We start from the raw sequence: 12,774 nt of genomic DNA on the forward strand, positions 1-12,774 counted from the left end.
TCCACAACATAGATCAACAACACTCACTGTATTCCTACTCCCATCATTTCTTTGAGGACCACTAACCCTCATTACTCTCCACAATGGGGTATTGATCTCCTCCTGCAGCCAAACACCCCAACTAACACAGCTACAACACACATCTTAAATACATCCACCCTCCCAGATATATCCAAGTTCAGGCCTTCTTCCTGTCATACTTGGGCTGCTCTAAACAGTAAATACAGCTCTAACACATTTACTGCCACACTCCAAACAGTAAGTACAGCTCTAACACATTTATTGTCAAACTCCAAATACCAAATACACCTCTAACCCATTTACTGCCACACTCCAAACTGTAAATACAGCTCTAACACATTTACTGCCACACTCTAGACAGTAAATACAGCTCTAATCCATGTATTGCCACACTCCAAATACCAAATACAGCTCTAATACATTTACTGCCACACTCCATAAAACTCCTCTTTATATACCTTCTGTTTCTGCCTCTTTCTTCTTAGACACAGTTTACTGCTAAAACTTTCCTTGCTTGACTTTAAATCTCCTCCTCCCACCCTCACCACATGTACATCCCTTCTCACATATTACATCCAGAAATCCTTCACCTACTACCCTCCTCTTCATCATGTTAATGTAAAAGAGAAGTCTGTTACTAGAGCTCATAGTGTAGCACAGTATTCATTATGTGCTTATCCTTTCAACCTTGTACCCCAAGAAATTTGGACAAAGCCAAAAATAACGGGGACAAAAATCCAAAATCAGGGGCAGATTTTAATTATTGCACTTAGAAAGTTGAAGAGTAACATGTTTTGCATTAGCATGCTTTTTCTGAAGGATATAAAGTCTGACGTTCAAATGTTCGTCATTATTTAGTAACATCAATCGACAATTATTTGCCAGAAATCCACAAATTTTCTGAGGGATAGACCAAAAATGTGAGGCTAACTTCTGGAACGTTGAGATATGGTAGTATGCAGTAGAAATGTCTTTCCTAGTCTATGTACTTCGACTGTAACAAGTTTAGCAACCTATTGCTAACCTTGCACTGATTAGTCCCATAACTGTTTGTGTGTGTGTCTCTGACTGCATTATTGTTTTCTTTATGCAAATTACTATATAACTGGATTCTTATATTACTTTGTATCCTTTTTTATCCAGTTATAAATCTCAGGTTAAGCCTGAAACATATCCTCTTGCATTAGTGCTCTACCCCAGTCAACAAATGCATGCATACACAAATAATTAAGTAAATAAATAAATAAGAAAATATTAAATTATGTTTATATAGATGAAATATTGTATATGGCCACAGGCAGAGTTTACACATGAGTTAGAGACAACCAAACTATCAAAAAAAGAAAGAAAAATTTAAGACACTTAGGGTTACACTTGGGACCTTTTGTAAATTTCATTCAACTAATATTATTATATACAGAAAAAAGAAATATAGTCAGGTGAATAATAAGGATAATACAGAAATATTCCTTAGTGAGTCCTGACAATAGAAAGGGAATGAAATTAATACAATGAATGACAAGGAAGCAGCCATAGTAAGATATTGATCATGTGACATGTTTGGAACAAGTTCAGGGTGGAAGAAACTCTAGATGATAAATATGAAGTCATAACAGAGCTAAGAAAAGCTAACAACAATGATGGATATCATAAAACTAGCTAATAAGCAAACAATAATGCATGACGGGATGAGTGTTACAGAGAAATATTGGACCATTCAGGGTGGTGTGTTGAAGGAAGGTCCATTCCTATACATCCTGTAAGGCATTAGATTGCTTAGAGAAATGGGCAGTTGTTTTGCTTTTTTATGTTTTTTTTCATTTATTTATATGTAAGTATATATTATTTTGAGGTAAAAATAGTTCATTCACTAAATCTTTATCATTTTAATACTTAACTTGATCCCACAGAAATAAAAAAATGAATGAGCAGCACCAGCTTAGCAGATGCTGCTGTGTGTGTTCTTTGACCACTCTGATCCTGCCTGTGTCATATCTGTAGGATAGACAGACAAAGGGTATAAACCGTCTGCATGAGGCAGGTGAGCCGGAACAGACAAGTAAAGATGTGAATGGAGCAGATGATGGTTGTGATGAGAGGACCTGATGGTGATGTTACCTAGAATGGCTGTTACAGCAATTACATTGCAATCAGCACACACAGAGAACATTTCTCATCATTTGGTAACTCTTATAAGGGGAAGCAGAGGTAAACTATTTACAGGAATGTAGGTTAAGGGACAGAAGCAGGCATTATCTGCCTGTACTGGCTGATATTTGTATTGGATCCAAGGAGTAGGTATTTGCCAAATGATTAGTGGGCAACAGTGGTGTGCATTTGCTGTTTGTTAGCAGGGATTTGTTTTTCCATCCATGTATAAGGATCCATTGTATTATTTTGTTTTTGAAGTAGTCAGGATCCCCAATTCCAATATGCTGTTGGTTCAGAGGGAGCGCCTGGCAGTGACTTGCTGCTGCTTTGGCTAAGATTTGTAGCATGCAGTGGTGAGAGGATTATTGGACTGTATAATGCAGTGTGACATTTAGAATCATGATGATCTATAGCACGGGCTTGTTCCTGGTTTATTGTAAGTCTGTAATACTGACTAATGGATGCATCTGTGTGATTTAACAGATTGGACTCAGCAATGCCCTATTTTGAAGAACAGATGTGCTTGATGGGATGAATCTACTAATCTACCAAATAAATGAACATGCATTGCAGGTCATTTAAAACACCAATGCAAGAGAAGAGATTATGACATTCATGTTCAATGTAAATCAAGTTATTTTCATTAGAGGTGATTATAGAGTAGCTGTAATATTTGATAGTTTGCCTGCTCTACCCCCTTCATGCTTGATTACCATGGTAACATGTAACTTCACTGAATAACACTCATTGCTATATTACTTATAAGGACTATTTTGATAGTGAAAGTAATCAGAATGAAAATAATTATGCATTGCTATTGTAGTAATGCATTCTAAAAGCTATGCACAATGTCATGCTGTAAGACATATGGAATGTGTAGAGTACATACACATTAGATTCAAACTGTAACAGTGAAATGTACATTATATTCTGATTGTAACAAAACCAGTGTGGTCCTAACACTCCTAAATATATACCAATGTTGAATCTATTAACAAAACTTACAAATTACACACTTGAATAAGGTAGATAGCTATTGTTGGTTTAGAAATGTGCCTGTCAGGTAAGGGCTTCCCGTCTGAAGGGCACATACAGGGTAAGATAGTTCATAAGAATGCAAGAGAAACCTTCTGTTTGCTTTAATATTAATTACTTACTGTTAGTTTCCCAGTAAATGCACAGACTGATTATGAGACTGCTTAGTTTTGTTTCTACTGGCCATTTCATGTTACACTGGCAACTCCCTGCAGCATTATGATTTAACACTAGCTCTGTACAGTACTATTGCAGGAAAAGAACATCTGCTTTCTGAGCCAATTTTGTCACTTCAAAGTTCTGTTATGTTATGTAGCCCCCCCCCCCCCCGTCCATACACACACACGCACACGCACATGCACACACACACAAGCACATGCACACGCACACACACACACACACACACACACACACACACACACACACACACACACACACACACACACAACTCCTGTGTATAATCTATGCATACTTTTTTTATATTGGCTTGTCATGGTAAACCACAGAGAGATGCAGTCTTCAAAAATACCGAAGGGCTGAATGTCCATTGTTTTAACCTGCCAATATAAATGACAGTACAAAACATTCTCTGACTTTATCTGTTATAAAGATATTATTTTTCAATTTTAAATCCTACTTTCATCAAAAAGCTTTAATTTGTGTACTGGTCCCTTGAGTTGCAATTTACTGAATAGTAGGAAAAGGTTGGTGCAGGTATGGAAAAAACTATATCATGCGGTTTGCTTTTATTTTATTTACTAACTTAAAGAGTAGATGTTATGACTTCACAAAAAGACATCTCCCTTTGAAACTGGAGACCTAGGGGGTTACATAATACAGCAAGAGTGTTACAGTGAAATGAAAAATTGACAATACTGTAGTCATAAATGCACTGATCCATTTCATATCTGGAAACAGGGAAAACATTTAGACATTAACTAACATGCTACAAGGTTAGTTAATATTTATCAGATATACCAAAGAGTCCGTCTGAGACTGAAGGAGACATCAGCATTCAAACCACTAAGGGATATGGCATAAGTGCATTAAGGCAGACTTAGACTCCAGGAAGTAGTAGTTTACTAGAATTAGGCAGATGCAAGCCTATACCTACAGAAGAAGAAAATCCGTTACTGTCTCTACACCCTATGTTGTAATGTCCACTACAGGATGTAGGAGGGCGATTGTTTTGCAAAAGTGCCTGTTACCAGTTGTTGTACTGCAATAACTATATATCTGAAGCAGCACAACCCCACAAGGACACTTGAATGTGTTGACAAATTATCAGGCTTTTACACAAGATTAATACTCAAAAAAATATAAATATTAAAATCTACAAAACACTGTAAACATCTCCACACGTTTTAATACACTGATGGTCACTGACTGCAAAGAAAGATGTCTCTGCGTGTGTTTCTGTGAATGTATATTTTCATGTACATGTGTAGGCAGGAGAGGCTATATTTGCATTTTACCTTTATTATAATTAATGCTTTTATCTTGTAATCATAAAAAGAGTTTGTTACATTGCACTAGTCATGAATCTGGACAGTACTGATGTTGATGCCACATGTTTTATAGATATATTAATTGTTACCAGGCTAATGATCTGGGGGGGGGGGGGGGCAGGCCTTTCAAAGCATAGCCCAGTTTGGTGAGCATCTGCTGACCATTCATAATGGAATTACTAGTAAATGCATTGCAGTGTCTTTTTTACTTGTTGTAAAAAATTAAGCTCAGTTTAGTGTTTTTTTCTTGCAAATGTTTGCACTATTATATGCCAAGTGTGGTGATTTTATATCTATAGACTGAGTCAGTCTTCTGTTTCTATAGGCCGATGCAAAGATGGTGTGTGATGTAGTGAGTCGAATGGAAGACACTGAGCCTTTCTCCCCGGAACTGCTATCTGCAATGATGAGAATCTGGTCTGATTCTGGAATACAGGAGTGCTTCAACAGATCCCGTGAATACCAGCTTAACGACTCTGCCAAATAGTAAGTGTCTCATTTGGCTACATAAAACAGTTGTCCTACCCACGTCAAGCTTCAGCCCATCAGTTATTTATTGTCTTATGGATTCTTAGACAGTGGTGAAAACTTAAGCTAACTATCGACAGTGTGGTGGTGTTCATGTAGTATATTACTGAGAAAAATGCATACCAAGACAGTAGCTGCAGAAGGTATCTAAGCATGTATTAAACATAAACACTTTAGAGAGTGACTATAATAAAGCAAGAAGTTTAGAACATAATAATCAGATATTCCCACGTTTGGCATTTCCTACCTGTATTCATTTGTTTTGAACACTGCTACATTCAGGAAATTACCCCAGTTTGTGTAGATATATGAGAGACAGAGATCATCCACAAATGTTAAGGAAAGAGAGATTTTTCTGGCACACTGATAACATTGCATCATTATATTCCATTACTCTTTCTTTTCTTCTAGAATAGATTAATTATAAATCTGAACACATTTTAATATATCAGAGCAAATGCTGTTGGTGTTTTATACATTGCTTTAATTACTTCAGCTGAAGTTGTAAGTTGACATTTTAGTGTGCATTTGTTGCTGTGAAATGCAAAATGAGGTACAGAAGCTGTTAACCAGGTAAGCTTTACTAAAAAGAAATATCTGAACAGAGAACTGTAGATATGCCTGCATACCAACTAAGAATGACAAAAATATGAATTTCAAGTATATAATATTAAATTCTGAAATGTTGACTGCCACCATGTGGAAGACTCACAAAGTGGCATCTGTCATTATACAGAATAAAGACAAGTCAGGAACTAATATTCTATGTACATGCATGTGCATAGTGCAAAATTTTATTTTAGGACTGTCATACAAGTAGTAACCAGGGAATTCATCAGAGTATGTTATTACAGCCATGAATGAAATAAATAGCTATCAGGATAATCGCATGACCGAGCATATGATATATACATATAATATTTAAACTATGTGAAAAGCACAAACGTTTTATGGGTTTTAAAATATTTAAACAACTTATAAAATGCATTTAAAATATGTAACTAATAATCTAATATTATTTAATTCTTCCCAGTCTTTGTTTAAAAAAAAAAAAACATTTTATATTCACAGTATGATTTATTCCTGGAAGTCTGTCTGCCTGCAATTTGATTTCCCATTTAGTTTCTCAGGTTTCAAACATATTCTTAAAGTTCCCTCTGTGAACCTGTATACCTCTTGGTGTGTGTGTGTGTGTGTATATATATATATATATATATATATATATATATATATATATATATATATATATATATATATATATATATATATATATATATATATATATATATAAAATGCATTGTTTCCATTTTGACTTTTAATGGCATAAACATGTTCCCTAATCCTTTCTGTTTATCTTCTGGTACCCATCCCTGCATAAAAATAAGTACATTTTGGGCATTGTGCAAGATATAGTAAACCTACAAAGTTGAAGTCATTATATGCTGATGAGTAAATAATTTCTGAAAGTACTGCAAGTAAATAAAAGTGCATTTATTAATAAAACAGCAATAGTAACATAAATCACATTTATAGGTACTATTAATGTTGATAGTGAGAGTAGGTCACAACACCCCTGGGTGTCTGTTATTTCCTTATAATATTTACCCTGTTCGACATTATTGCTATTAGGAAATAGGTTGTTTTTTTTGAAGAAAAAAAGGTGTGAAATTCACAAAATATCATGTGGGTTAGTTTTGGCTGATGCCAGAAATCATGATGTAAAGGTAACAGATAACCATGTGTAGGGAATAAACATTATTAATATATAAAATGTTATAGCTATACATTTGATATCATATTTTGCAACTTTTTATGGCAGGAAATAAACCCCAAATGATACAACACTGTAAGTTTTGAAACTAATATAATAAAGATGGTAATATTTGCACTTATAATAACATCTTTCTACAGTTGATTCATGGATGAATAAGTAAATGGCAAGTACAAATGTTTTGCTGGTTATAAAATATGTCATTTAATGCTATAATGCATTTATTTTGCATTTTTCAGTCAGAGATGTAACATCAAACTGCAAATGCAACTAAAATATAAAGATGTAACCATCTGCTGGCATCTGTTCAGTCCAGTACTTTCAATGTTGTAAACAGACTTTGCAAATTGCCATCACTGAGTTTGCTAGAGCAAATGTTTTCCTATATAGGGTAGTTTAGACTATAAAACATACCACATTTTTTGCCTCATAGTTTTGGTGTGCTTCTCATAAAATGTTTGTTTTTCTTGGAAATTACTGAGGATTGAAGTCATTAAACAATGACAGATATTTATGTTCCAGACATTATATCCTTCAGAAAATGTATGCTAAGACAAAACTTATTATTCTAGCAACTTTCTAAGTTTAGAAGAGCAGTATTTAAAACCTCTCCCTGGTTTTGAGCATTTGTTCTCTGTTGTTTTTGGCTTTGTCCAAATTTCTTGCATTAAGAGGTTGAGAGGTAAGTAAAGCAGAAGAGAAAGACAACACTGTTTTTTTTTTCTATTTTACAGTTACACAGGCTTAATATTATTATTTTGCAATAGCAGCAGCATTATATAGCTACATTCCAGAAACTTCAGGAAGGCTTTCAGAATTAGAATGTTAAAAAGGTACTGGTATTTATTTCTCGGTATGCAGTGCACTAGACACATTTTCCTAAGTTCAAGACATATGAGAAGGTTACGTAATGTTAGCAGTAATAATAGGGAAATCACTGCACTATTTAGGTTTATTAATGTTTAATTATAGTCATTGAATAATAAGTCACTATAATAAAATTGATCTAACGAGACAGAAACTGATATTTGGAGCTGTGAGGCATGAAAATCATATGCATATATTGCTGTTCATTTAACGGAGACTGCCATAACCAAGTTTACAGTGTGTTATGTAGAGAAGGGAATGTGTTTGTGTATGTGAGAGAGAGAGAGAGGTACAATTACAGTAAATCTCAGAAAAGATTAAACTGATGAAAAAATGGAGACAATATAAAAGGACTGACGGCCAGAGATCATTCTGCAAACTTAAACAGCTGATAGGAAGCATCAGTATCATTTGTTGTAAAGGTTACCTCATGCAGCTAGATAATAAGCTGGTATTTATGATATTGAGATTAGCTCTGGTAGACAGTTTACTCCTTGTTGTCTCTGGGCATGTGCAAAGGAAACCTCACTTCTGATGATGAGGGAATTAATGGACCAATTGGCTGAAAGGGGGTAATGGTCCTCAGGCAGCATGGTCAAAGGAAGAAAAATACTTTTTCAGCATTCACAAAAAATGAGAAAGTGGAATGTAAACCAAATTGTATTACCCATCAAAGTGTCAGAAGCAACCCATTCAAGAAATAAAGCATCTTCGGGAGAAAAAAAGTTTTAAAATTCAGGGTAAATAATGGAAGAAATTAGAACCAGAATTCTGAAAGAATCTCTAGTGTGCAGTTAACTTAGGATCTGCCTGCATTTAAATTTTAACTTTTTTTTTTGTTTGTTTTCCATGTTATAAATAAACTAAAAAAAATGTCAGTAATCATAGTGTTTTAAATCCACGTTACTTAGCTTGTGCTCTTTTGGGCACAGACATTATTAGGCTGTTGGGTTATTCTTCTGTACTAATAAATAAACACTTGAAGTTTACAACAAAATAAGTATATTTATTAACTCTCCTAAAACCATATATTTTAGTTCTATCTTAGTGGCAAGAGTACTTCCTATTTGCTCTTATATTTATTTATATGTTTTGGTATATATATCTTAAGTACTATTTGTTTTCTTTGTTGTTAACTAAAATTTTATAATTTTGGGGGTATGTAATGAGATGTTATACCTCTTTTAATTGAGATGCAATTCATTATGACTGAAATCTGTAAATATAAAATGATTGTAACTCCGTAATCATACTGCAAGCCTTGCAAAATAGCACAATAAAGTTGATTTTCTCTTCTGTAAACCTAATAAGTGGCTTTGTTCCCACACTCAGTCTCTGTATTTACTACTGTTGAGGTTGTACAAATTTAGAGAAAATGCCAAAAAAACTGGAAACTCACCTTTTCTCCTTTCTTACTCAGTTGAACTCATATTAACGTAGCTCCAAAAAAAAAACTTACAAAAAGTTATAAAATTTACCAAAAGAGGATTAAATAAAGAAGAATTCCTTCCTTTGTAAGTTATGCCCTTGATTTTATTAGGATGTACCGTGAATGCTTTGTGCAATGAAATTTGGCCCCCAGAGGAGCTGTAATAGTGAGGTGGGTGGCAACCTATTCCACTCTTACTGGAGAGCTAGCATTTGCAGTTTGTGGCTTATTCCTGCTGGAAAGGCTCACAATACTTACATGGAAACTACCAGAACTGAGCTTGTGTACCATCCCTGCCTCCTGCTGTGATCTTCAATGTGTCTTAGTACATGACTCTCACACCTAACCATACTCAAAGATGTGGCACTCACACATCATGCACAGTTTAACACATAGGTAGTAGGTAGAAAAGTTTTGGACATACCTCTCAGCTCTCTGTGATTATGCAGAATGTTCCTAATTTTGCATCTCATGTTTGCCCTTTTAAAGATTTTTGATTTTTCCAGTAAATTCCTGAAGATTACAGCCAGGCATTAAAGTTTCATATGGGTTATTCTTCAGAAAATGCACACTGATGCAAAATCTGTTATCTGTTAACTTCTTAAGTAAATTAAAAGTAATATTTAAAAAGAGTCCCTTATTTTGGGTCTTTGTTACCCTATTAGTTTTGGCTTTTTCCAGAAATCTTTTTTTATTTACAGAATTCTTGAGCAAAAATATTGAGAAGTATGGTTTTGAATGGATTCAGTGATTTTTTCCTGCTTCAAGTTGCTGTTTAAAACTGCATTGTAAACTATATTACAACATTCATCATGAAAAGCAGAGAAAGGATTAAAAAGTTACCTGGCAGTTGCTCACTAAAGCAATTATATAAGTCAGCACTAAAAATTAAAAGCACTACACCCTCACTCCCCACTGGCCCTTGTTTTCAATTATTAAGGAATTCCCAATATTATTCTAGCATGTCCAAAGGTCAGTTGTCAATCTCCTCTCTGGTCCAGCTGGTGAATCTGGGAATCTTGAGGCAATGTTACAACTGCCTCATGTACACAGACAACCCTCTCCTCCTCCCAACAAATTCCAACACATGTGAGAGATGCAACCATATAGCCAAACTGGAGGCTAAGCTCTCTCAACTCAGTACTGGCATAACCAGTCAGGAGGAGAAGGAAACCACACTCACTACAATTCCAGTTTCACATAGAGCTACTACGACAGCAAACCAAACACATAATCACACAAAAACATACTCGGAGGCTCTAAATAAAGATATGCCTAAGCAGCAGAGACCTCCAAAGCAGACACCCAAGCAACCGCTACCCCAAAACAAAGCACGTGCAACACATATCTCACAAAGTCAGTGTGTCGAACAGTCACAGCCCTTAAGACTAAACAACCCACCTGATACACTTGTAATCGGTGACTCTATCATCAGGCACACTGACGTCCCGCTCACCAGGCTGAACAAGGAGAGGGTCATGGTGAGCAGCCTGTCGGGCGCTAGAATCCGCCACATAACACAAGCACTCAGGTCACTCCAAGGCAAGTACAAATATGACTCAGTCATTGTCCATGCTGGTGTGAATGACCTGAGACGTACCTCCCTGGACTACATGAAAAGAGACATAAAGGAGCTCTCTGAGCATGTAGCCCAGGCCGGTATGACCCTGACCTTGAGTAGCATCTTACCCTCACCAAGAATGATGCCACAATATGAAGACAAGATGATCAATTTCAACAATTGGCTTAAGTACTGGTGTCATTCAAAGGGGATCCAATGCCTGTCAGCTTGGGATGATATGCTCGACAAGTCACGATGCTTCACTAGGGACGGCTTGCACCTGTCACCGCTGGGCTTTTGGATATTGGCAAAGGCTCTTGCTACCCCCATAATGCCTTTTTTAGGCAAGGCTCAAAAGACAAACCCACCTCCATAGGTATCACAAGGGATAAGAAACTAAGAGTAATGCTACTCAACGCCAGAAGTCTAAACCTCAAGATGCACGCACTCGAAACTCTCCTTAGCATGGAGAACATCGATATTTGTGCAGTAACAGAAACCTGGTTCAGGGCTCCCGAGAGCACCCCAGCACTACCAGGTTATACCTCATACCATGCTTTTTGGCCCCAAAACTTGGACCGAACCACAAAAGGAGGGGGAGTATCGTTATTCATCAAAGATACCCACACCTCCAGGTTGGTGGCAAAGCACGAAGCATCAGAGACTATCCATGTGCAACTAACAGTGGGTAAAACTGCCTTCCAGTTTATAGCCTGCTACAGACCACCCTCCCAAACCCAGGAATCCCACTCGGCCTTCCTGAGAACACTGGAAAATATGAAGGTCTCTCCAAACACCATTATATTGGGTGACTTCAACTACCCAAACATAGACTGGGAGCATTACTCTAGCTCCAACACCCTAGCCCAAAGGTTCTTAGAATTTATAAACTCAAATGCAATGGAACAACTTGTTACCACTCCCACAAGAGGAGAAAACATACTGGATCTGATCATCACCAACATGGTGACTCTATGCTCCAGACCAGAAGTGTATCCCTCACTGGTAAGATCAGACCATAAACTAATCTCACTGGATATTCACATCCCGACCCCACCCCCTGCCCAGAAAACCACAGTGAAAAACTTCTCTAAAGCAAATTTCACACTCCTCAAAACCGAGGTGGAATCCTTCAAAGCCCCCGGGCCTGTGGAAAATACGGCCCAGACCGCAGAATCCTTTATAAATGCATTCTATGAACACCTTCAGGAATGCATGGATCATGCGATCCCAAATAAAACCAAGACCCAATCCTCCAAAGGCAGACGTCCTGTCTGGTGGACCCCAGCCATAGACAAACTATACAATAGAAGGAGGAAGCTACTAAATGATAGAGCAAAATCCCAAAAAGGGAAGGCATCACTGATCAGTATTAGCAAAAAACTACAGGCACTCATAAAATTGTCTAAGGCCAGCTTCGAGAGAAAAATTGCACAGGACACTAAGGATAATCACAAGGCTTCCTTTGGTTATGTTAGGAACCTGGGTGGTAATTCCCAGATATGCTCAGAATTAGTCCAAAATGACAAAAAATACACTGTACCCACAGACATTGCCAACATCCTAGCTGACAGGTTCAGCGCAAACTTCTCCCCCCCTCTCTACCAAAAGGGCAAATATCTATCCCAGCAGAGTGCTGCCCCCCTGACATCTCAGATGCTCAGGTTAGAGCCACCCTCTCCAAAGCAAAAAACACAGCATCAATGGGACCAGTGGTGTCCCGGACTGCGTCCTACATGAACTCCAAGAAGAGCTAAACCCAAACATAAAACTACTGTTCAGTCTCAGCCTTACTACAGGATATGTGCCCAAAGAGTGGCGTACAGCAACAGTGGTCCCTCTCCATAAAGGTGGTGCCTCAACGGATCCTGGAAACTATTGCCCCATAAGCCTGACTAGCTTG

At 36.9% G+C, this 12,774-nt stretch overlaps 1 protein-coding gene across 2 annotated transcripts in view; it reads left to right on the plus strand.

The window, feature by feature from the left end:
* Positions 1–12,774, plus strand: part of GNAO1 (G protein subunit alpha o1) — a 1,256,657-nt gene that overhangs the window by 728,302 nt on the left and 515,581 nt on the right. For both annotated transcript variants that reach the window (XM_044081504.1, XM_044081503.1), the window contains exon 4: positions 5,041–5,201. In XM_044081504.1, the coding sequence (XP_043937439.1) occupies positions 5,041–5,201 (161 nt within the window). The remainder of the gene's footprint in view (positions 1–5,040; positions 5,202–12,774) is intronic.

The sequence above is a fragment of the Protopterus annectens genome, chromosome 8.part0 (assembly GCF_019279795.1).
Source record: "Protopterus annectens isolate FY-2018-M chromosome 8.part0, PAN1.0, whole genome shotgun sequence".
Lineage (NCBI taxonomy): Eukaryota > Metazoa > Chordata > Ceratodontiformes > Protopteridae > Protopterus > Protopterus annectens.